General features: G+C 43.9%; 1 protein-coding gene across 1 annotated transcript in view; it reads right to left on the reverse strand.

Annotated features, from left to right (window-relative positions):
- The window catches only part of LOC126441603 (G-protein coupled receptor Mth2-like), a 214,682-nt gene that overhangs the window by 137,917 nt on the left and 49,319 nt on the right, over window positions 1–27,446 (reverse strand). The window contains exon 2 of the mRNA XM_050090682.1: window positions 19,467–19,693. Within this exon, the coding sequence (XP_049946639.1) occupies window positions 19,467–19,693 (227 nt within the window). The remainder of the gene's footprint in view (window positions 1–19,466; window positions 19,694–27,446) is intronic.

The following is a 27,446-nucleotide window of genomic DNA, read 5'->3' on the forward strand; positions in this document are numbered from 1 at the left end:
GACCCTGCTAAAAATGGATCCACTTTCCCCAAATCGAAGTGTGGTCACCTTTGTTGGAACGAAAGCGCCTCATCACAGCAGACCGTCAACTACACTGCTGTCATAGCTGCACTGCATGGCACAATCTAGAAATAATTGGGTTTGCAAGTTTATCATTAATAGTCAAGGCTGCACCACGCCAGCTCTCACAACCTGAGTTGACGGAATTACCATACCAGCTGCGACCTGCCGGCGTCTCATTATCAAACAAGGTTTGGGCACTGGCGCTTCTGTCAGATAGACGTTGTCTTCTATTTTAAATACTTGCCTGAAATCTGTAAGTGAGGAGGCGAAAAATAGGAGTTAAATAAATGCAAAGTTTTTAAAGAAAATATTATTGGTAAACCAGTTCAACAATAGCTGTACACTGTCTGAAACATTCGTTCTTCTCTGTATTCTAGAATGTACGAGCATACTGTCAACAGCTTTTTTAACTGGAATCAGCTCCTGTTCAGCTATCATAACAGGTTTATTGTATTCGAAGAAGCCCATTAAGATTTTGAGTGACGCAGACACACGCACGCACACACACACACACACACACACACACAGACACACACACACACACACACACACACACACACACACACACACACACACACACACTAAGGAAGTAATCTTTCGTACCATCTTTGAAAAATTCAAAAAAATCAAAATGTTGATGCAGAGACATACGTCTTTAGAGTCGATGTGAGTCTCTGGTGCAGTTCATTACCAAGTCATTGAGTGTGTATCTTATTTCTTGAAACAAAAAGATGGATGGATTACACATAAGGAGCGATATCACCGCAGCAGCAGCAGCATTCTTCTTAGGTGTGAATACCCCTTCCACATATAGGAAGTTCTTTCTTTGAATTTTAAGCCGTCTTGATACTGCATAATAATTCATGTACCTATACCACCACCAGTAGCTGAGGAAGGAGTTTGTGGGGAAAAATTGCTGACCAATTATACGCTCATCATATTTAACTGGAGCTGTCGTAGCAGCTGGTGACACTGTAAGGTTTCAATCCTATGAATTTAAGAAACTAATTCTTGAATGCGACCACATTCTCCTTGCACTGTAAAATTGTCTTCTGATGGCTGTGTGACCACTATCCATACTTTATATCCATAATGCTGCTTCAGATGAAGACTTACTATAATTTCCTCATGGCGAATATCGACTACATTCGCGTTCTGCTCTATGATAGTCTAATGTCTGAACAGTCAGTGGGAGGTATATTGGATTGCTGCGAACCTCTGCTATTTTATGAACTCGACCCGCAGTAGAATAGAATGTGTATATGGTATCAACTACCTGTCCTGAAGGTATAAAGTCGTCATGATATTACACTCAAAACAAATATGACTGGCATCATATCAACTTGCTAACTCTACGTATAAAAATTACCAGTATTATGCTCCTGCACTTGGTCCTTTGCGAAACCTAGCAGCACTGAAGCTGAACCTTCATGGACAAAGGCCACTGTTTCTTCTGTTTTCGGCCGGCCGAAGTGGCCGTGCGGTTAAAGGCGCTGCAGTCTGTAACCGCAAGACCGCTACGGTCGCAGGTTCGAATCCTGCCTCGGGCATGGATGTTTGTGATGTCTTTAGGTTAGTTAGGTTTAACTAGTTCTAAGTTCTAGGGGACTAATGACCTCAGCAGTTGAGTCCCATAGTGCTCAGAGCCATTTGAACCATTTTTTTTTCTTCTGTTTTACATGTGTTAATGTTTCCATATAAATGGTTTTACAAATTGATTTATACATGCGCCTAAATAGTCATTGTTGTAGGAAACAAGAGGTATTACCACAACTTCCCCAGTTTCTAGATGCAGTCATCGGGAGAAACATTAGACAAAGATATATGAACTGAAGTCTTGAAAGTGGTGAAAATACACCTGGTTCTTGTTTGTGAAACAAGAACAATTCGCCTGGTGGTCTGAAATCGCCAAATGAATCAAAGTACTAGATTTTTTTTACATAACATACTGAGTTCGATACACTCTACATCTACATCTACATCTATCTACATTTATACTCTGCAAGCCACCCAACGGTGTGTGGCGGAGGGCACTTTACGTGCCACTGTCATTAACTCCCTTTCCTGTTCCAGTCGCGTATGGTTCGCGAGAAGAATGACTGCCGGAAAGCCTCCGTGCACGCTCGAATCTTTCTAATTTTACATTCGTGATCTCCTCGCGAGGTATAAGTAGGGGGAAGCAATATATTCGATATCTCGTCCAGAAACGCACCCTCTCGAAACCCAGCAAGGTACACCGCGATGCAGAGCGCCTCTCTTGCAGAGTCTGCCGCTTGAGTTTCCTAAACATCTCCGTAAAGCTATCACGCTTACCAAATAACCCTGTGACGAAACGCGCCGCTCTTCCTTGGATCTTCCTTATCTCCTCTGTCAACCCGATTGGTACGGATCCCACACTGATGAGCAATACTCAAGTATAAGTCGAACGAGTGTTTTGTAAGCTACCTCCTTTGTTGATAAACTACATTTTCTAAGGACTCTCCCAATGAATCTCAACCTGGCACCCGCCTTACCAGCAATTAATTTTATATGATCATTCCACTTCCCCCTCCTCCTCCAATGTTAAATTGACAATCCTGCATTCTTAGAATTTCTACATTGTTTTGGCAATGTATCCCACACAAACACGCCACAAAATCTTCGAATTTTTAGTTGTCTGACAAGTTTAAGCAGAGCTATGTAAGTAGTCTGTCCAACAGTAATATGATGAGATTTTTAATGAACAGCCCAAGCCCTTTCCTGTATAGTTTTAAATATAGTCTTTCACTGATAGCGATGGCCTCCATTGCCACATGTCGTTCAGCCTTCTGCAGCTGCTTTTCTGCATTTCGTGCAATCTTTGCTGCTTGATTTATGGCAGCAGCTACTCCCACTAACAAAGCAATGGCTGGCAGCCTATCAAATGTAGGTATTAGAAACCGAATTATTCTACCACATGTCTTAGCTGTTAGCAGAAACCTAAGTAAGCAACTTAAACATATTGGGAACAGCAGCAATTGCAATAAAATGTTATATAAAACAGTCTTTATCACATAAAAAGAACACATCTGTGGGTGATATCCACAGTTTCTGCTCCATGCCATAGCCTCCACACGTCACTTTAACGTGGTCCGTAGATGATCAACATCATGTCGAAACCGCTCACCACTTATGAACTAAAGTGTTTTTATGCGATCAGGACCGTTGTATATATTTTTTATTGCTAGAAACCTGGATGTTTTAATATATCTTTCTTCCTATCTTCTGCTGATTGGATGTTAGCCATCAGTAGTTCACAAACCCACAACCGACTACAGCAGTCCATTCACCCCACTGCCGCCCCACACCGAACCCAGGGTTATTGTGCGGTTCGACTCCCAGTGGACTTTAATTTCATCGAAAATTACCACGTCCAAACGTTTATTTTTGTCCTGTTAGTTTTTAAATACTTCTCTGATAGCACTTATGGCATGGGTGTTGACACGATAAGAGCATTTAAATCTCTTGCAGAGCTTTCTCAAATGATCTTCAGGAGGCAGAGGAAGTAAGTGCTTTCGGTGATGCCTGTAGCCTGTAGGTGGTTTAATTTTGAGAAGAAAACTTTCCAGAATAAACTCATCACCATATCGAATACCAGTTGGGGTTATTTGGAACTTCTTAAGCATAGTGTCTATGACAGAATTCTGTATTTTACTCAGGAAATTCGATGTACTTGGATTGTGTTATAGCTGAAACTTTCTTCCCTCTCTTTCAGCAGCTTATTCTGTGTTCTCACCGGAATTATTTTAAGATTTTTGATTTTGCATTTGAGCCTGTCGATAATTTTTCTGGCATCAGCCTCACTATCTGCAACATGGAAAGCACTAGATACTGCAACTGGTGTGCAAATGGCTGAAGTTTTGGTACATAATGGAACTGCTTGTCTTTATTGTTCTCATTGGAGGGGATTTGCGTGCTTTCCAGCGAGTTGTTGAGTAGCTTGGCAAGTTCGGAAAAATATGAGGCGCAGGCCCTGGTTTTAAATTACACCTAGTTCTCGATATTTCGACCCTGTTTCCTTCTATAACGAATGAGTCTATTTCAATAAGCAAATCATCAGTGAAATGTTTGTCGCATACGTATGTTTCACTCGTCAACTGAATAGCTTGAGCCCATTTAGCAAAATAACTAGAGATCTTTGGGGGTCTAAAAAAGTGCTTACCTGTCGCAGATGACTTGTCGTACCCAGATCGACATTCTGGACGCATCAGCACGGCCTAGTCACTAACGCAGTTTTCTTTGTCGGATAGCAATAATTCAATACACGAAATAAATTATCGCAAACGTATAGGGAGTCTAAAATCACACACATAAATATTAATCCATTGTTACTTTTTGATAAAGAATTCTTTAACATTACGAAGCACAAGTGAACACGACAGAAATTCTAGATGTGTCTTACGAGCCGGACTGTTAGAAATCTACTTCAGCCAGCCACAAACGTCTGCTGCGCAGTCTGTCGGAGGGCGCAGCAACTACTGCTGCTGTAAAAGATATGGCGAAAACAGAAGTAACGGCACTTCTCCTAAGCGCTATGGCACTAATCAACCAGGCATTCTTTCAAATTCCTTATTCCCAACTCTTACTGCATTTTCAATTAAATGTACTGGGTTATTACCTAAAATATACGGTTTCCTTCTGCTGATCCCATAATGTTCTATCTGATTCATGATTTCTGTGACAGTTAATAGAATGAGCAATATCATATTCCCCATTCTGCCCTCTTCTGCTTGCATCAAAAGTGTATGACAGCATTTCCAGACTTTGCGTTACTGGTTTGAAAATTTCCAAGATTGATTGATCTCCTTGCTGCTGCCATAATTTTAACAGTCTTAATTTTCATCAAATATCTTTCCCCATTTTAATAACTGTATACTTTATGGACGACATGCTGCTGTATAACAAGCCATTTTTGAGACTGTGTACAACTTTTATACTGACCGATTCAGCTGCACCTATTGATGTTCTATGCAACCTGCAAAGTTGTATATGGTCTTCAAAAACCACATGTAAGATTTTCATGTTCTCTCACTTAATACACACAAACTGTTAGTCCTACAGAAAAAATGAACAGGATCTTTCTGTAGAAAATTTAATTTAGATACATTTTACACTGGGATACACTTGCACTACAGGCCAAAGTTATTCAAGAAAAACGTACAATAGTGATCCCCAATCCCACACTCAGGTTTTCTAGTATGTTTTTCATAACACTTCCTTCTACCACTGTATAAAAATTTGCCACTGTAAGAATTATTTCCTAGATTCAACCTTTTTTGGTCTTCATTGTCTGTCCTTACTATACAACCGACTTAGTCGCGTACTTAGAGATTGTAAAATCGAGGTTCGTGTCATTTTCGCCTAGCAGTTTTGTGAACTTTAAAAGCATAAAATAAACAAATACATGTTTGTGTTCGTCAGACCTCCTGACTATGAAATTGATTGAAGGTTAAGTTTGGTTCCAATTGTCAACATAGTTTAATTGTAACGTTTACAAAAGGTTTTTTTTCATTACCCTCACTGATACATTTAGTTAATAATGTTAATACGATAGGTGAATATGCTGGTGGTGTAACAGCTCAATGAATAGAATCAAAACATGTGGAATGTCGGGAATAGTTTGTGAAGTCAGAAATGCTTGTGCAGTGGTAGGGGGGAGTTACGAACAACATGTTAGAAACACTGACTGCTGAGGGATGAGTGTGAGGGTGGAAGTGCGTTTCAACGTTGCTTCTGTACGTTTTCGTGAATAAATCTAAAACCGTGGCCCTCTGAAACCGTATCCCAGTACAAAATGTATCTACATTAAATTTCGTAGAAAAAGGCGTTGTTAATTTTTCTGTAGGACTAATATTTTGCGCATAACGAGGGAGAGAAAATGTAAGTCTTGCACACGGTTTTTGGAGACCAGGAATAACATTGCAGATTGCATAAAACATTACTAGGGGCATCTGAATCATCCAGAATACTCTGAGAATACTGCTGATGATGGGAGTGAAGTGCCTTAACTATCAGCTTGATATATTTACAAATGGTTCAAATGGCTCTGAGCACTATGGGACTTAACATCTATGGTCATCAGTCCCCTAGAACTTAGAACTACTTAAACCTAACAAACCTAAGGACAGCACACAACACCCAGCCATCACGAGGCAGAGAAAATCCCTGACCCCGCCGGGAATCGAACCCGGGAACCCGGGCGTGGGAAGCGAGAACGCTACCGCACGACGATATATTTACACATACCCGCTAGTTTTGTGTCGACTTCGATTTTCTCAATGATATAGTTCACATCGCAGTGTTCCAGCATTTAGCGCCTGATTATTTCTAGCAACTGCCTCGATAAGACTTTCCAGTTTCATTAATTTAATATTGATTGCCTCGATATTTCTGTCAACATACAGATGCAGGTGCTTTGAACCCCTCCGAATGAGTGTCCAATTTGTCTGTTGTCTGCAGTATACTGATACAATTACGCTTTGGTACACTATTTATATGCAGACACTCCTCAACGTTTCGTGTATATTGACATTCAATATCCGAGTTTTAACTGTAACTAGAAACCCGTTCTACAAGTTACTACAGCAACCACCACCCATGGTAACAAATTCCCTGAATCACATATAGGTTTCTACTCGTGCTTGGTAAATATGCTCTAAATTTGGATTGTTCTGTTTTAAACCGATAATAATGTTTGCATCAACCCAGACCAACTGCTTCATGTCTGGCTCCAAATATGTTGAGCTGCATAAGGCGTCTAAAGCGCAGATCTCCAGATCTCATCCCAATTTTCCACTGCGACATCATAAAATATGAATTTACTGTTTGGCTTTACTTTTCCAGGCGGTGGAATATAGCTGCTTTCACTGAACGTCTAGTGTTCAAATGGCTCTGAGCACTATGGGACTTAACATCTGTGGTCATCAGTCCCCTAGAACTTAGAACTACTTAAACCTAACTAACCTAAGGACATCACACACATCCATGCCCGAGGCAGGATTCGAACCTGCGACCGTAGTGGTCGCGCGGTTCCGGACTGAGCGCCTGAACCGCACGTCTAGTGTGGTACTCCCTCAATGGCGTGAAAAATCTCCTGAAACAGCTGATATTTCGGTTGAAATAGGGTTTCATATAAAAAAAATTACGCATGCTCAAAGCAGACTCCCTCAGGATGTGTTAACAGTGTAAGAATAAGGTTAGTCTTGTCACTATCTGAAGGCATAATAATTAAGTCCCGTATGTTATTGGAAAGTAATGATCTATAAACTTCCAGTTTACAGCATGATCACTACAGGACCAGCAGCTTACTAGAAGACGCTTGTGGTGAGGTAGGTTTGTCCTCATAGCGGTAACTGTTCGTTTACATCACGATGCAAGATGTTTATTGGCAAATAAATAACACACGCATGGCTCAAATTTCATAAACTCTTGCATATAGGTGGGCATATGAACGAACTTAAATAAGATCATAATTCAGGCCCATATTTGGTAAAGTTGCAACATACATCTACACTTCCATCGATTCACAACAAGCATCGTAGAGCTGAGCTATGGTTTCTTTTGATGGGTGGGGAATTTGGCGAGCTAACTCCAACAGATTACTTCGCAATGTTTCATTGACCCTGTGGATATACGGCTGCCGTCTTAGTTGACACTCTACCCCATGTGGTATTTCACAGATGGCATACATTAAATTCTTAAAAGTCTGCCCCTGTAGATATTTGCACTCTCTGTTAATATATTAACTGTTCCAGGGAAGTCCCTTACAAATATTGTACGATCGTCCCAGGATCACTGACGGAGTGAACGTTTCCATGGAACAAGACTAAAATCTACATTGACACATTCCATTGTCAACACCATTCACTAGTGGATAATATTGCTTTGATGTCACTTATATCTATACCAACACGAACATTCTTACAACCACTTGTGTTCAAACAGCAGGTTTGACTGAACAACATTATTTCCACGTCACGTGGCTGTTGCTGCAATGACTACACCTCATCTGAAAGGGGGAAGGAATCATTATTTAAACAATATTTGTTTTTTCCTCTATCCATTCCCATTGTCGTTATTACTTACAATACCTCGCAGCAGCGAGTGTTTATGTACACCTCATAATCCTCTTACCCTTCGATGGTTCTCTTAGATGTGCTGAACTATTTATGAATCACTGCATGAGTACACCCACGCGCAGCAGGATTTGTATTTCAAGTGCACATGGCTGACAAATAGCGTCATTTCACCATGACTGTTACGAATTACGAAATGGTAAATGGTGTGTTAAGAAGTTAAGATGATGCCCTATCACGTGCACAAAAATCAGTTTTTTTTTACCGCATATACTTTTTCAAAATCGATTGAGAAACGTTGCAGAACTAAAAAATATCTCCCGAAACGAAAAGTGGGCGTTTCCTTTTTTCAAGAGGAAAGTAAAGCTTTTAGGGAAAGTAAAAATTCATAAAGCGAAGTGGCATAGTCTTATATGCTGCCAATAGTTTTTTCGAATTGAAAATCGTGAAGTGGATTTTTCCCTTTCTCGTCCTACTGGCCGGGCGTACAGTGTGAACGCAGCCTTAGGTTCTCTTATTCCACTGGCCGAATTATTCCACAACACTTGTAACATCGTAACTTTTGATTCATTAGCTCCTGCACGAGGGTTCTTTACACCAGATTGCTACTTCTGGCCTCCAAATTCCTGAAAGTACTACTCATGACGGAAAACTTTTATATTTAACTATAAATACTACACACAAGTACATCATAAGTAGTATTTACTCAATATTTAATTTAGACGTCTCTATTTTTGTCTAAGGATCCACAACTCACATTTCCTGTGAGATGTCAGGTCTTTTATATGTGTTGTATAATATGTTGTCATACAAAACGTAAGAAGCTTAATAAGAGAAAGTTTCAAGCATTTCAACTTGTATGAATTTCAGATAAAGTGCTGTTCTATTCACAAGTACTAAAATATTGATTGTATGTGGGAAGTTGAAAGGAATTGTATATATTTTCAACTTTCGCCCTTGCATTACCCCAATGTCCTGTGCAGCTTGAAGTCACGAGTTTCTCACCCATCCTTTCCCATCTCTTTCCCATCCTCTTTTATATCTCTATGTAGATGAAAAGGAGTGATAGGAAAACTGAAGGGAATACACACAGCTTTGAGTTAACATTTGCCCAGGCGGCAGAGAAGGCAGCATCATGTCGAAACACCACAAAAGGTACGTGAAGGCATGCAAAGGATACCGTGACGTATCACTGACCCAGGTTCACGGAACTGAATCGGAAAGAACAAATTTGAGACGTTCGGGAGTTGATCGTTGTGAAATATACTTGGACAGTCTAGAAACTATGCTGGTGTCGTGTCTATAAATGGAACAGGATGTCTTATTGTCCGAAGTATACACAGCATGTTCAAAGAGTAATGGTCAACATGACAGGAAGCAAAAGCAGTCTACTGAACATGGGCTCCAAAATGTTCACCTCAACAGCTATGATCAGATGTTTAATAAAAGACATGGGTTTCACAGATGAACAAGGGCTCATAGCTCTTAAGATATGCACTTTAGGTCTATGTTTACCGGACTTTTCCTTGTTTTGGTCCATACTTCTACTTCTCAAAATATGGCAAACAAAGAGCTTCCAGTAGAAGAGATTTTGTTCACAGTGTCGAAAATGAAGTGCTCATTTGCTGCGAATAATCGTGTCATATCCCTGAATATCTACCATTCCTCCTGGGACACCCTGTGTAAGAATGACATTCCTCAAACTGAAAGGCAGACGGATAGTTACCGTTGATACTGTGTACCAGTAAGAGTGTACCAATGCGTTTAAGTATTCTAGTTTATAGGGCCTTAGACTCCAGTGTTCAGGTGATAGTATATTCGGCTGTGATCTGCAGAAGTTACGCAGCAGCAACTGTTCTTGAGACCTATTATCCGCCAATGAACAGCGAAAGCAGCGGCAAGGAGCAGACGTAAGCTTCCTCAGAGTCTCCGAGAGATGTGCTAGAGGGAATGACAGCAAGTAATATTTCATTATTATAGTTGGAATAAATTTTCAAACGGCCTCCTTGTTTCTAATCTTAGAGCTTTATTTACTACTCTGGCAACTGTTACTGAGTGAATGCCTTTTTATATACATACCAAGCCAATTCCCCCTCCACTCAATCCAGATTTTCAAGTTAACATTCGTCCTTGTACCCTCTTGCTTCAATCCTTTTTTTAATGTCCTCGTCACTGAAAAAAATATTCCCTCTAGCCTCCGCGAATCTGTGGTAGTGCAGTACTATCCTCCTGTCGTCCAACTAATAGGTGTTAATAGTAAGGCGAATCAGCGCTAGTCAACCAGACAATGGACCAAGGACTGTTCGAACAGTGTGTTACCGAAGCATCTCTGGGATATTACCGGCTGGTTATAATTAAACTGGCAGTTTATGAGTGATGTAGTGCGAGCTTTATGTCTTGCCGGACGCTGAAACATCGTAGGTACGTTCATTAATTGTTAAAAAAGTAGTAGTTCCATTTGCTGCCATCAGGTGAAAATATGGAGCTGTAAGCAGTAAGAATGAGAAATGTCCTGTTTTGAGGTCAGTATGCTGTTTGTCGCTTAGTGATGCATTTCTTTTGTGAAGCGATTGTGACTGTAAGAGGTAAAGAAGGTTGAAGTTTTCTGTACGAAAGACAATGTCCGTTGAGGTGGGGGGCGGGGGGGGGGGGGGGGGGGGGGGAGGGGGGGATGCACTGTGGGTAAATTTTTTTTATCAGAACGGCAGCAGTAGCAGCGCTGTATTTCGGGAGTATCACCTACAGAAAAAACTGCAGTGAGGTCCCATGTCAGTAAGTGGGCTAAAGAATACGATCAAGCAATTTGAAGAAACGGGTGCAGCAGAGAAAGGTTGGGGGCCTATTCCCTTGGCAGTTTTTGAAGTTGCTGCAGCCAAAGTCGACCTTGCAGCACATGCCTCAAATTCTACAGCCAGTGTTCGAGCTGTGTCATGGAATTGTCTCTCTTGGACAGCGGTTCAAAAGATTTTTCGGCGCATTTTACACTGATGTCCCTACAACATTAAGAATGTGCACCAAATGAAGCCCCAAGATGCGCTATAACGCCGTGACTTTGCCATTCTTTTTCGGCATTCATGGAAATGGATGATATGTGGCTGGGAAATTTTCTTTGAACGAACGAGGCACATTTTACTCTGCACGCTGCCATGAATGAACAAGGCTGTCGCATATGCGGTTCCACTCTGCACGCGTTATGCAGGAAAATCCACTGTACTCAGCTTATGTGTCAGTGAGACGGTTTCCTAAGCTCCATTTCCAGTCCGTTTTTCTTCGAGGAGGACTTAGGTGTATAGTGATATCTGCACTTTATGAGGATCTCCTTGTGCAGCAGGTGATCCGAGCTTTGCGAGAACGCAACTATGTCCACACCACCATTTTCATTCAAGACGGTGCGACATCATATGTCGCCTGCCAAGTGAAAGAATTGCTTCAAGAAACCTTCGGTAACGATCTCGTAACTTTTAGGCAGTTTCAAGATTCGTGGCTTTCCCGATCCCCCGACCTAAATCCATGTGCTTATGGTTGTGAGGGCATCTGACAGATAGTGTCTCTCAGGGAGGTATCCGGATTCTTCTTTATCTGAAGGATAGCATGCGACGAGATATCTCTCTGACTACACCGGATATGCTGCGAGCAACTATCTGTATGTTGTGCCCCAGATGCAGCATGTTGCCGAGTTGGAAGACCATATTGAAGACACGTTGTAGCTTGTGATCATATGGCAGAAGCACAGTTATGTCGTTTTATCGTCGTTCCCCTTTCCCTGCACACGCATCACAATCTGACTGCTTGCAGCCCTTCATTTTCACCTGGTGGTAGAAAGTGGAACTTTTTTTTCAGCATGCATCTCGAGCGCACCGATTAACTAACAGACCTACGATGTTTCAGCGTCCATCGATGTATACAGCCCGCAATGTAGTACTCTGAACACCGTCAGTTTAATTATAACCACCCAGATGTATAAATCTGGGGTATTGGTGAAATGTAATGGCACTCTTAATTTAGAAAGGGCACACATTTCCTCCATCAATTAAAATTATTAATTTATTAATGTTTGTGTAATTTATTTATTAATCTAATTTATTTGACTGATGCATATCTGCAGATGTTTGATACAAATGAAAGTTTGTATCAAAGCTGGGGTTCAAACACGGGTCTCCTATTCACAGGGCAGATGCACTAACCGCTACGCCACCCTGGCACAGTGGCTTTGCACAACTGCACGAACTACCCTAGCATGTCTCCCTCCTCGATCCAAATTTCCATCTCACTTGGTGCGATGCGTTCGATACCAGAACCATTGGAAAGCCTCTACGCCTACTGCTAGAGTTTAGGAGGAATACCAAGTGGACTGAGGCGTTTGTTTGTTGTTGTTTTAGGGCTCTAAATATCTGAGGTCATAAGTGCCCGCCTCATAACTTAAAATGGTCAATTGCGCAATGTATTTGAAATCGATAATACTCAGAACCTAATCGACAGGAGGAGAGGGATAGCTAAAAACGAACACTTCCTCTGTGAGGAGGTTGCTAAAATATCTGATAATTCAGATAGCAAACATACATCCAAAGAGAACGGTTATTGAATCGGCATCGGGTCAGAAGACGACGCGCAGTCAGTGGTTGGTTCCAGTAAGCACAGAGTGTTGCGGCGTCTCCACTAACAAAACGGTGATGACTGAAACGACTGTGCCCAGTACGCAGCCGAGCTAAAAGTGTCTCCTCGTGACGAGAGAGCGAGAGGAAATCGTCCAAGCCATTGGGTAATGTTTAATTCACCGGAGTTCGCTCCCATATAGAGAAGGCCAGAGTGACACAATGTTCCCACGTGCAGCAACACGGAGATTATCTGAAGGGACAGAATAGCTAAAAGGCCTAGGTAGCAACGCCGGCAGCTTCATTCTCCGACACTCCGACGTGGCCAGGGACCCACACGAACTTCACTTTGCCGCCTCCATCAGCGAGCGAGTGGATGAATTCCTGGTTTCGTTCTACTAACGGGTGGTATGTGTATAGCACACAGAAGCTCTGGAGGCCACTGAGTCGGAACATAATACAGAGTTGAGAAGCCTGTGTCGTCTGATGTACTGTGTGACCTGATAGAGGGCAGAAAGCTCCGCAGTAAAGATAGAGTGCCGTTCTGAAAGCAGGTGTCTAAAATGTTCATTGCCAATCCGAAGATGCATCCAACACCATGGTTGGTCTTAGAGCCGTAAGTATAGACGAATGTGCTGTCTCCAAGTTGCATGCAAAGTTAGTGAACCTTACAGTGATAGGTGAAATCTAGAAGCGAATTAAGTTCAAGGGGAATGCCGATCTTTGCATGAAGCCAAGTTGGTGAAGGGCTCTCACCTATTGGGAACGTGGCACGTAACGTAAGGTTAAGCTTCCGAAACAGTATACTAAAGCAAACTCTCGGAGGCAACAAAGAAGTAGCGCTTACCCCGTATTGGCGGTCAAGGGAGTCATGAAAAAAGGACGTTTGGTATGGAGGGTTGGACACAGAGAACAGATGGCATGTGTATCTGCTGAGGAAAACATCACACCCGAATGACAGGAGAAGCCCTGCAGCGTCTGCATAGATACTCGTAACTGACCTACTGTAGAAAGCTCCAGTCGCCAACTGTGTGCCTCGATGGTGGAGTGTGTTGAGATGGCATAAAATAGACAGTCGTGCAGATGAGTAAACGAGACACTCATAGTTCATTTTTGATCAGGCAAGGGACTGATATAAGCAAAGGATGATTTTCCGATCCGACCCCCATGAACAACCGTTAAAAACCCGTTATATATTTAAAGATCGGGTAGGGCATGCTGCCAGTTAAGATATGTTGGAGAACCAACAGAGTTTCCTATCGATCGTGAGCCCCAAGAATTTCGTGGTTTCGACAAACGGAAGAGCAACAGGACGGTGGAAGAAACTCCTTACCCTAAAAAGGTCAGATAGTTTTTTCAGTGGAAATCTGGAAGACGTTGTCGATGCTCTATGGGTAAAGACGGTCGAGACATCCCATTCTCCTGAATAAAAATGTTCGACAAAACTGGACGCACATGTACCCTAAGAACCCAATCTTTTAAAAACTGATGAATCAAATGGGGTAGGCCGCCTCGGAAACCCCATGTGTGTATTGTACAGACGATGCCCGTTCTCCAGCATGTATCAGAAGCCTTTCCCAAATCAAAAAACACAGCTAAAGTCTGGAATTTCCGCAGAAAACTGTTCATAACATGGATTAAAGGGGTAAAGAGGTGACGGACGGCAGAGCGCTGTTTACAAAATCCACATTTTACATTTGTTAGCAGATTCCTAGACTTAAGTCACCATACCATCTAACCATTGATCATGTGTTGCATCACACTGAAAACACTGATGGTGAGGGAAATTGAGCGGTGCTGGATGGAAGTCGTATGTCCTTACGAGCTTTGGGCATGGGAACTAAAGGGGCTTCAAACCAGCTTCTGGGAAACGTCCTGCTCGTCCAGATGCGATTATATATACGAAGGAGAAAGTTCCTGAAGTCAAGGCATAGATGCTGCAACGTCTGAATATTAGTACCGTCCGATCCTGGGGTGTAGGATCCTAATGAGGTAAGAGCATGTTCATGCTCCCTCATAGTGAAAACGCTATTATAGCATTTACTATTCTGAGAGGGGAAAGATATCTCTCGAGCCTGCTCCGCTCGTTTCCGAGGTAGGAAGGCGGGACGTTAATGAGCAGCGCTCGACATCTCTATGCAGTATTGACCCAGGGTGTTGGAAATGTAGATGGCGTCCACAATGACATCGTTCGCTACAGTCAGGCCAGGAATCAGGAAATATACCTTGCTTCCAGAAATCCGACGTAGGTTATCCCAAACAACACAGTAGGAATTAAAACGATTAAAAGAATTTTTAAGAGAGATCCAACTAGCTTTTTTGCTAACTCTGATAATGCGAAGACACTTTGTACGCAACTATTTATAACGAGTACAGTTGTCCTTAGGGGAAAGGCATTCAAAGACACGGAGAACATGTCTCTGTTCGCCAACCATATCATGGCATTCTTCAGTCCACCAAGGGACTGGGACATGTCACGGTACGGAAGACATTCAGGGCATGGAACATTCTGCGGCGGTAAGGATAACATTCGTAAGGTAGTCTACCTGATTATCACTATTGTGGAAATTGTGTTCGTTGAGGGCTGCCAATGAAGAGTAAAACCTCCAGTCAAATTTAGAAAGCTGCTAGTTGGTCTTACGCACAGGAAATGGTTGCTCGAGTGTGTGAGAGATCGGACCACTCTAGGCAGTGGGCAAGCCGTGCATTACAGAACGAGAGATTCAGGTGCGAGAAAGTGTGTATGGAATCTGAAAGAGATGTGAATTCACCAGTGTTGAGAGAAATGAGTGTAAACTGGTTGGGAAGGTCTGCCAGAAGAGAGCCACTGAGGCAGGTTCTCAGAGAGCCCCTGATGGGCTGGTGGGCATTGATGTCGCCGAGTGGTAAAAGGTGTATCTGCCCTGGTGATATCAGATGACAGGAATATATAGGTTTACAAAGAGAGAAGGTATAAATGGGGAAACAAAGACGGACAGCAAGAACTTGTAGTTAGGTTGTTTCAAATGGCTCTGAGCACTACGCGACTTAACTTCTGAGGTCATCAGTCGCCTAGAAGTTAGAACTAATTAAACCTAACTAACCTAAGGACATCACACACACATCCATGCCCGAGGCAGGATTCGAACCTGCGACCGTAGCGGTCACGCGGTTCCAGACTGAAGCGCCTTTAACCGCACGGCCTGTAGTTAGGTATTCAGCTAAATGGTTTGTCTAGGATGTCTCGAATGAGCGTCATGACTCCCCCATGGGCGGGAGTTCCTTCCTTGGAAGAAAGATCAAAACATACTGGAGTGAAGTGAGGTCAAAGCGGTTTTAAGGGCTTAATTTCGTTTCTTGGAGGATTAAAACGACTGGGAATTGCCGCCATCACAATGGCATCTGTAAGCCGGCCATGCGGGATCTTATGCCACAAATGTTCCAGTGGAGAAGAGCCATATGATAGGAGATATTTCTCTTATAAGGGCAAGTACCTTAGCGGCTGATGAGTGCCAAATTTCTGCTGTGCACTAATGCAGGGTTCTTTTAGGCTGGAGGATCCTGTCCACTATTTCTTCAGAGGTACCAGTAACCTCCCTAGGTCGGTCAGCCGACTCCAGAGTGAAGACCTGGTTTGTGATTCGTATCAGTGAATTGGAGGTTGGCTGAACAGAGGTGTCATGTGATGTCACTGCTATAGAGAATCTCCGCGTTGAAGATGGGAAAGAACACTTGTCTTTGTTCGATTTCTTAGTGCCGTAGCGTTTTTCAGATGTAGACCCAGATGTTTGCTGACTTGAGGTACACAAGAAGCCACCTTGGGAGCACTCCTTTTAAAATTTCCGTCCTTTTGGTTGTGGTACAAGTGAGATCACCGGTGTGGGCGAAGGATTTTTGGTATTTTGAGCAGCTGTAGTGAGTGGAGGTGAAGACATCACCTTAGCACTAGGGGATTTTTCAACTGTAGCAGTGAACTGGAGGTCACAAGTCTGTGTGGCCATATCCTTCGTGGGTCGTGACGTAGCAACAATTATACTATAACTGCCAGATAGTGGTATGCAAGGATTTTCGCTGACTAACATTTTGAGAGCAACGTTGAGCAGTACCTTTTCCTTCACCTGGATCTCCTAAACGGTCCGCTCATCGAAGTACACAGGATATTTACAGGATGAAGTGGCATGGTTGCCAGTGCAGGTGATGCAGTGAGAGAAGGTGGTAGGCAGTCTCACTTATGAACATCCTTGCCACAAGTTACACATTTGGCTGCCTTTTTACAGGACATGTGAGTATGGTTATAACGCTGACATTGGTAACAACGCATTGGTGTCTGTATTTAGGATCTAACGATGATTTCATAGCCTACCTTGATTTTCGACAGCAGCTGCTCTCGATAAAAGTTTAAGAAAAGGGTGTGGGTGGGAACTAATTCTGCATCAATCCTCTTCATAACCTGGTGGATTGGCCGAAGTGGCCGTGCGGTTAAAGGCGCTGCAGTCTGGAACCGCAAGACCGCTACGGTCGCAGGTTCGAATCCTGCCTCGGGCATGGATGTTTGTGATGTCCTTAGGTTAGTTAGGTTTAACTAGTTCTAAGTTCTAGGGGACTAATGACCTCAGCAGTTGAGTCCCATAGTGCTCAGAGCCATTTGAACCATTTGAACCTGGTGGATTGTGGTTACACTCTGATCAGAGAGATAATATTTTATAACTCCCTTAGTCATATCATCAAGTGGGCGAGTGCATATGGCACCAAGTGAAAAGTTCAGTGTGTGAGGAGCCTCTACATGGACAGGATATCTGTGGAGGACTGCAACTTAAAGCAGTTTTTGAGCTTGAAGGGAATTGTCAGTCTCCAGAAGCAAAGTTCCGTCGTGTAAACGAGTGCGGGGACTTTAATGGGCCTGCAATTGTATCTACACCATTCTGAATTACGAATGGGTTCACTGTAGAAATGTTCCGATCATCTCCTGTGTGTGACAATACGAGGTTACACGGTGCTACTGGAGGATTTGTCGCGTCTTTGGCCTCACTCCATTTCCGTTATTAAAACGGAGGTTGCGTTAATGGAGTTTATGTACTCATAACAGGTGAATCCCCCCACGATTACCAGCTTCTCCATTGGCGTGCTACTTTCTTCTGCGTTCCCCACCCACAGATGGGAGCACAACGACCTTAGGTGATTGCTCACATCTCAGGTCACACCTCCCCAGCTTGAGACAGAGGGACCAATTGGCAATAGTGAAGTAACAGCTCAGCTACTAACCCCACCCTGGGCTCATCCTTTACCAGGGGGTTTGCTCGAGCCCTATCTGTCGACTCACGTGCTGGAGTTACGCATTACACAGTCGCTTTTTATGTTTTAAACACGTGAGCCGGCCTTCAGGCATGCATAAAGATGAAGATAGACAAAAAAAAAGACCTCAAACGCCAAAGTGGAGGAAGGATCCTTTATTGTATGATTATATGATAGCGGAACAAACACTGGTAGCACTTACTACTGTAAAATATCTGGGAGTTCGCGTGCGGAACGATTTGAAGTGGAATGATCATATAAAATTAATTGTTGGTAAGGCGGGTGCCAGGTTGAGATTCATTGTGAGAGTCCTTAGAAAATGTAGTCCATCAACAAAGGAGGTGGCTTACAAAACACTCGTTCGACCTATACTTGAGTATTGCTCATCAGTGTGGGATCCGTACCAGGTCGGGATGACAGAGGAGATAGAGAAGATCCAAAGAAGAGCGGCGCGTTTCGTCACAGGGTTATCTGGTAGCACGATAGCGTTACGGAGATGTTTAGCAAACTCAAGTGGCAGACTCTGCAAGAGAGGCTCTCTACATCGCGGTGTAGCTTGCTGTCCAGGTTTCGAGAGGGTACGTTTCTGGATGAGGTATCGAATATATTGTTTCCCCTACTTATACCTCTGGAGGAGATCACGAATGTAATATTAGAGAGATTCGAGCGCGCACGGGGGCTTTCCGGCAGTCGTTCTTCCCGCGAACCATACGCGACTGGAACAGGAAAGGGAGGTAGTGACAGTGGGTGGCTTGCGGAGTATAAATGTAGATGTAGATGTAGACAGGAGATGTCGGATCAGGAAAGAAGAGAATGACACAAATGAAATCCACCTAAGTCTTCCGATCGTTTCACAACTTTTGGTTTCCCGATTGCACACAAGACATCGTCCGCGAGGGAGGGGAGAAAGAGTAGCAGTAGGATAGACATGTAGCACAGAAAACGAAGAAGCACTGAAAGGGCAGGGGCCCTGTATGTGTCAAGCACGTGCTAACAAGTGTGTTGTGAGCCCCCGGAGGAGGGGTGGGGCAGGGGGGCGCGGATTGATGCGTGAATGAGAATTTGGATTGGGAAGGAAGCATGCTAGGGTAGTCCATGCAGTTATGCAAGACCATTTTGCCGAGTTGGTATAGTGATTAGTGCATCTGCCTAATGAGTGGGAGGCCCAGATCCGAATTCTATCCTTGGTACAAATTTTCATTAGTCGCTTCATCCTGCATATAATAGATGTTTGAGAAATGAAGGCCTCTGAAACTATGTAGTTTCATTTGATAGACTGTGTTAGCGGTGTTAGCATCTGTGAAAGAAGGAACCCCAGCTACTGTAAACCTTTAGCAGTTACAGGTGTAGAGCAGGAAGCAGTAGCAGTGTAGGATAGGTTACGCGAGCACTCACCTGGTGCCCAGCTACCCTCTACTGGAGGTGGCTATGCGGCTTGGTGACCGACCTGCGCCCTTACCGAGGGGGTACAGCACGTAGCGGATGGCGTGCTCCCCGGCGCTGTCGGGCGCGCCGCCCGCGTAGCACAGCAGTGGCAGCGCCACCGGCAGCTGGCGCAGCTGCGACCAGTAGGCGTCCACGCAGAAGTCGTCCGGCCCCAGCCACTCGCCGTCCCACAGCCGCAGCGAGCCGTTCGCGAACAGCTGGTACTCGTCGTCCACGTCCAGCATGTACCTGGCAAGCAGAAGCGCTCCGTTACTCCAGTTCGCCTTCCGCCTCAAAGGAGAAGTACAGGAGGCCGGCCGGGGTGGCCGAGCGGTTCTAGGCGCTACAGTCTGGAGCCGCCCGACCGCTACGGTCGCAGGTTCGAATCCTGCCTCGGGCATGGATGTGTGTGATGTCCTTAGGTTAGTTAGGTTTAAGTAGTTCTAAGTTCTAGGGGACTCATGACCTCAGAAGTTAAGTCGCATAGTGCTCAGAGCCATTTGAACAATTTTTGAGACGTACAGGAATGCAGTTTTAAACTGCCTACTTCGAGACTGAAAAGGGCCCAATGGCGTTACGGGCAAGTGATGCGGCAAGCCAAATGTAGAAGCAGAGCAGAGACGAGCAGGGAACCATTCTTCTAACAACGAACCAGCTGCAAAATGCGAAACTCACTGGCATAAGTGACTTTGACAAGAAGGCAGATTGTTATTGAATTTACAATGAAATGAAAACCTTTAGCTGCTTATAGGCGTTGACATACGTCAACGGGGACAGATGAAAATGTGTGCCCCTACCGTGACTCGAACCCAAGATCTCCTGCTTACATGGCAAACGCTCTATCCATCTGAGCCACCGAGGACACAGAGGATAGTGCGACTGCAGGGACTTATCTCTGGCACGCCTCCCGCGAAACGCACATTCTCAACGTATTGTCCCGCATTACATTCGTAGTGCCCCCGCCAATTATACTCATTACTCGCGGTGCGTTGCCGATTCCCGTAAGAGTTTTGGCACTGTTTGTGCATTCACACAGAAGAAGAAGATGGTCAAGTGTCCGGTGAGCCTTAAAGATGTCGGACATGTCCGAAAGAACAGATACCATCTCAGTACATATTGAAAAAAACGATAAGTAGGCAGTAAACTGAGGTGACAAAAGTCACGGGATACCTCCTTTCGCCCGGAGTAGTGCAGCAGTTCGACGTGTCATGGACTCATCAAGTCGTTGGAAGTCCCCTGCAGAAAAAAAGCTATGCTGCCTCTACAGCAGTTCATAATTGAGGAAGTATTGCCAGTGCAGGATTTTGTGCCCCTAAATGACCTATCGATTATGTCCCATAAATGTTCATGGGATTCATGTCGGGTATATGGGTAACCAAATCATTCCCTCGTCCCCAAGGTTCTTGAAACCAACTGTGAACAATTGTCGTCCGATGACATGGTGCATTATCATCCCTAAAAATTCCGTCTTTGTTTGGGGAACATCAAGTCCATGAATGGCTGAAAATGATCTCCAAGCAGCCGGTCACAGCCATCTCTAGTCAAAGAGGAGTTCAGTCGGTCCAGAGGACCTAGTCCATTGCATGTAAACACAGCCCACCACTAATTTGCACAGTGCCTTGTTAACTTGAATCCATGGCTTCTTGGGGTATGTGTGACAGTCCATACTATCAGCTCTTACCAACTGAAATCAGGACTCATCCAGCCAGGCCATGGTTTCCCAATCGTCTAGGGTCCAACCGATATGATTACGAGTGCAGGAGAGGCACGATGTCGTGCTGCTAGTAAAGGCCTCGCATCAGTCGTCTGCTTCCAGAGACCGTAAACGCCAAATTTCGCAACACTGTCCTGACGGTTTCGTTCGTCGCACCTATTTCTGCTGTTATTTTAGGCAGTATTGCTTGTGTGTAAGCACTGACAACTCTATGCAACCGCGGCTGCTCTCAGTCAGTGAAGGCCGTCGACCACTGCCTTGAGCATGGTGAGAGGCAACGGCTGAAATTTGGTAGTCTCGGCACACTCTTCACTTTTTGGATCTCAGAATATTTAATTCCCTAACGATTTCCAAAACAGAATGTCCCATGCATCTAGCTCCTAAATTCTTAATGCCCATAGTGCGGCCATAGTCACGTATCAGACATTTTCAAATCAATCAACTGAATACAAATGACAGAGCTATGAAGGCACTTGCCTTTTATACATTGAGTATGTGATACTACCGCCATCTGCATATTTATATATAGCTATCACTTCAGTCTGCATATTTATATATCGCTATCTCTTGAGTTTTATGAATTTAGTGTAAAGTGTTTGACGTCAACACCTCATGACAGAACCTTATCGTTGGAGGCCTGCGCGCTCTGTCAAGCAGGATAGGCGACAATCTGTGGTACGTAAGACGACAGAGTACAATGATAGTACAAGCACAACTATTTTGGAGCATACGGTTGAAAGCACATTGTCGAACTTGGGCTCCGCAGCAGGTAATCCCTAAGTGTTCCAACGTTGATCCAACGATATCGTCCGTTACGATTGCAGTGTGCACGGGACAATCGAAATTTCAGTGTGGCTCAATGACTATGGTAGACTGGTCGAGTGACTCACGTTTTTTACTATAAAGAGTCGGTGGCCGTGTCTGGACACGCCTTCATCCAGGCGACCAGTTGATCTGAACTTGCACCACGCCACGGATGCAGGCCGGTGAGAGTAGTATTATGCCGTGGGCGACGTTCACCTGGGCTTCCATGGGACCTGTGGCAGTAATCGGAAACACCATGACAGCTTTTGGCTGGTTAGTTGGTTTGGAGAGTAAAGGGAGCAACCTACAGGGCCATCAGTCCCCATGACAATTGTGGAGTATGTGAACATTATTGCGGACCACCTGCCTATCTTCATGTCTTATGTCTTTCCCGGTGGCGATGCCGTCTTCCAGCAGGTTAAATGCCCTCGTTACAGTGCCAGAATTGTGCTACGGTGGTTTGAAGAGCAAGATAGTGAACGCACGCGGATGCCTTGACCACCAAATTATTCCGTTCTAAGCCCGATGGAACGTAGATACGTTATGGGTGCCAACTCCACACACACCAACTACCAACTTTTTTTTCCTCAGGAATTGCGTGACCTGTGCGTAGAAATCTGGTGCCACATAATCCGAAAATCAATTTCAGTCCTTGGCACACTAAATAGAACCGCCTCTGTATTACGTCGCAAAAGCAGACCATTAGAAAGAAAAATAGATTTTTTCATTAGTCCATTTAATTATACGCTCAGATCAACAGGATTCTGTTTATTGAATCGACAGCTTGAACAGTTCAGTTTCTCAGATCTTGAAGAGTAGCTGCCACAGGTGGGACAAGGACTGTCTCTTACTTACAGAAAAAAATCGGAAGGTGAGTTCGGGTGACCCGGGAGGCCAAAAGTAACGAACAAGTGCCTGTCCACCTGTTCCAGTCCAGTGTTATGAGATGCCGTATCTCAATATGAAAGTGAGGCGGGGCCCCGTCATGCATAAAAAATAAAATCATTTGAATCTTTCTGAGGTTGAGGAAGCAACCAGTTACGCAGCATGTCCAGGTACGACATTCCTGTCACAGTTTCCTTCGCAAAAAAGAAAGGTCTGTAAACTTTGGTGAACAGAAACGGCACAAAATACGTTGTTTCGGTGAATATCTTATGCTCGACGACGATTCCAGGATTTTGCAACGCTCAACTTCTTACATTCTGGCGGTTTACTTTATCCAATACGTAGCACGTCGATTCATTCAAAAATATGAGTCGTTCGGAAAAAGTATGCTCTGCCGTATCATGAAGAACTAAAGTGCATAATTCGTACCTCCTGTTACGGTCGTTAGGACGCAATTGCTGCAGTAACAATTGCATCTTGTAAGGCCCTGTATGCAGGCGCCGTTTCAGAACACACCACACCGTTGTTTGAGGAAATTTAAGTTAGTGGCTCGTCCGTCTTACGGACTTCAGATGTTAAGTCCCATAGTGCTCAGAGCCATTTGAACCATTTTGAACCAATTATCGAATAAAATAAACCAAGTGATAAACCGCCTTGACGATGGATACATCGAAAATACACACTCAGAAAATCCGCTGTCAAATATTTTCTTTACGTCACTCTCATCCAAAAAAAACTCTAAAAACTGGAGGGCGAGATAAACATCAGAATGAACAACCTAAATATTTAGTGGTATACTGGGTCAAACATTAGATTGGCACACGCACATAAATAAAACTGCTGAGAAAGCAAAAAACTGACTCAGCGTACTGAAGAGAATAGCTGATAGTAAATCAGGAGGTTCAAGGACGGTGCTCAACAAACGTACAAACATGTGGTCAGGCAACTGCCAGAAGAAGTCCACAACCAAGCAGTAAGCATTTTAACTGGTGGAGTAAAATCAACACCTTTAGCACCAATGAGAGTTCTAAATGGATTAGAACCTATTGAAGTAAGTATTCATAGAGTAGCCCTGTTTCAGTACGAGAAATTGATTCGTCTATCCAATTATGTTAAATGGATAAAATGTCAGTATTCATCTAACAATAATGGAAAATCTAGGATGGCATAATGACGTATTATGAAACGGATAGTTGCTGTTCATCATACAGCTGAGGTGCAGAGCCTCAGAAAGGCACAAGAAAGAGACCGTCAAACAAGTAAGCTTTCGGCCAAATCGGAATTAGATAACATACACACTGATGCAAACATAACTCCCACATGCATGACTACAGTCTCTGGCTGCCAAGGCTGGACTCTGGCCTCGGCAGCCAGAAACCCTGGTCATGTGTTCAAATGGCTCTGAGCACTATGAGACTTAACTTCTGAGGTCATCAGTCCCCTAGAACTTAGAACTACTTAAACCTAACTAACCTAAGGACATCACACACATTCATGCCCGATTCAGGATTCGAACCTGCGACCGTAGCGGTCGCGCGGATCCAGACTGTAGCGCCTAGAACCGCTCGGCCACTCCGGCCGGCCCTGGTCATGTGTCTGTGAGTTTTTGCATGTGTGTGTATGTTATCTAATTCCGATGAATGCCGTTCTGGCCGAAAGCTTACTTGTTTGGCGGTCTCTTTGTTGTGCCTATCTGCAACTCAGCACCCCCGCTATACGGTGAGTAATAACTATTCTTTTAATAACTCATGTAACAATATTAGTAGACAGTTGAAAACGAACTGGCTTCATCCAAAAATTAGAAGATGTAAGTTCACAGTCTTAACTGCCGGAAGCAGAAGCTGAAAAATTTATTTTTCCTCTCTTTCTGATTCTGCTTCTTCAGTTGAAACACCAACTAGACATAATGGATTATAAAAAAGGGAAGCAAATAAATTAATAATGAGAGCTACACCACTGGAAACAATAAAGCTTAGATACCATGAAGATTAGTGGCACATTTACACAGATGGTTCATTAATGGAAAAGAAGAAAACGTTGGTGTGGGTACACACATTAAAAAAAAAAAAAAAAAAAAAAAAAAATAAGGTTTTGCATCACCTCGGTTCCAAGATTTCCGGAATCTGTACACAAAATTGGAATAGAGATCAACATAAACATCATTTTCGTCCTTTTTATTGCTCATGAAAATCACGCATTGCATGTTGTACCATCATACAGCGAGACCTTCAGAGGTGATGGTCCAGACTGATGTAATCACTGATACCTCTAATAACCAGTAGCACGTCCTTTTGCATTGATGCATGCCTGTATTAAACGTGGCATGCTATCCACAAGTTCATCAAGGCACTGTTGGTCCAGACACTCCCACTCCTCAACGGCGATTCGGCGTAGATCCTTCAGAGCTGTTGGTGGGTCACATAGTCCGTAAAGAGCCCTTTTCAATCTATCCCAGGCATGTTCGATAGCGTTCATATCTGGAGAATATGCTGACCACTCTAGTCGAGCGATGTCGTTATCCTGAAGGAAGTCATTCACAAGATGTGCACATTGCGGGCGCGAATTGTCGTCCATGAAGACGAATGCCTCGCCAATACGCTGCCGATATGGTTTCACTACCGTTCAGGGGATGGCATTCACGTATCGTACAGCTGTTACGGCGCCTTCCATGACCTCCAGCGGCGTACGTCGGTGCCACATAATGCGACCCTAAAACAGCAGGGAACCTCCACCTTGCTGCTCTCGCCAGACTGTGTGTCTAAGGCGTTCAGCCCAACCGGGTTGCATCCAAACACGTCTCTGACGATTGTCTGGTTGGAGGCATATGCGCCACTCATCGGCGAAGAGAACGTGATGCCAATCCTGAGCGGTCCATTCGGCATGTTGTTGGGCCCATCTGTACCGCGCTGCAAAGATGGACGTTGGGAGTGAAGATGTGTATCATGCAGCCTATTGCACACAGTTTGAGTCGCAACACGACGTCCTGTGGTTGCATAAAAACCATTATTCAACATGGTGGCGTTGCTATCACGGTTCCTCCGAGCCATAATCTGTAAGTAGCGGTCATCTACTGCAGTACTAGCCCTTTGGCGGCCTGAGCTAGGCATGTCATTGACAGTTCCTCTCTCTGTATCTCCTCCATGTACGAACAACATTGCTTTGGTTCACTCTGAGACACCTGGACGCTTCCCTTGTTGAGAGCCCTTCCTGGCACAAAGTAACATTGCGGACGCGATCGAACCGCGGTATCGACCGTTTAGGCATGGTTGGACTACAGACAACACGAGCTGTGTACCTCCTGCCTGGTGGAATGACTGGAAGTGATCAGCTGTCAGACGCCCTCCGTCTAATAGGCGGTGCTCATGCGTTGTTGTTTACATGTGTGGGCGGGTTTAGTTCAAATGGCTCTGAGCACTATGGGACTTAACATCTGAGGTCATCAGTTCCCTAGAACTTAGAACTACTTAAACCTAACTAACCTAAGGACATCACACACATCCATGCCCGAGGCAGGATTCGAACCTGAGACCGAAGCTGTCGCGCGGTTCCAGACTGAAGCGCCTAGAACCGCTCAGCCACACCGGCCGGCGGGCGGGTTTAGTGACATCTCCGAACAGTCAAAGGGACTGTGTCTGTGATACAATATCCACAGTCAAGGTCTATCTTCAGGAGTTCTGGGAACTGGGGTGATGCAAAACTTTTCTGATGTGTGTATATTCAGCAAATTTTCTCTCTTTGTATCAGACTTTTGGGGCACACCACTAAAATTTTGACGGTGAAGCTTTAACCATAAAAACTGCAACAAATCAGCTAAGCAACCATTTGCAGACTTTGAACAAACCAGTTATATTTTGCGATTGCAGAGCAGCAACATCGGCAGTTAGCAATACACAAGAATCAAAGATTTTGTAAATTAAAGAAGACCAAGAAATAATTAAATATTTTCAAAAAGACAATTGCAGTTCAGTGGATATTATATCACTTGGCTAAGATGGTAATGAAAAAGCAGATTTTCCAGCCAAAAAGGATACAAAAATTGAACAGTCTGGAGCAGGTAAAAAGCATTTTGCAATGAAATACATTATAAACAATAAATTTTAAGAATAATTGAAACAATCTAATGAAATTTCATGTGACGGAAAGATCTGGTGATCGGCAATTCTTGTGAATGGAGACAAACAGTAGCCGTACTCCACTTGACTACTGGAGATGACTGGCCGCCCATCCTGCCATCTCCAGAATGCGTTGCATGTCGCAAGATTGGACCAATCATGAATATAGAACATTGAAAAGAGTGTACAAAATTTAGTTATTATAATTCGGACTTAACAACGTTGTATTCGGAACCAAGAAGGCGAATAACAATAAGTGCCAGAACACATTATTAATATTCATCTCCCTTGTTTGCCCAGTGATTTGGTTAATATTAGTGTCAAAGTTTGTTTCCAAGAACCACCTTCAGAAATCCCCTATGATCAGAATAGGCAGCTACAAATTTATGTCAGAAAAAGCCACATGGGAGACTTCCTGGCTCGTGTTGACAGTAAGCAGTGGACATGTGGAAGGAAAGTTTTCCACATTCGCTGGACGACATCCGCC

This window comes from Schistocerca serialis, chromosome 1 (assembly GCF_023864345.2).
Source record: "Schistocerca serialis cubense isolate TAMUIC-IGC-003099 chromosome 1, iqSchSeri2.2, whole genome shotgun sequence".
In the NCBI taxonomy this organism is placed as follows: domain Eukaryota; kingdom Metazoa; phylum Arthropoda; class Insecta; order Orthoptera; family Acrididae; genus Schistocerca; species Schistocerca serialis.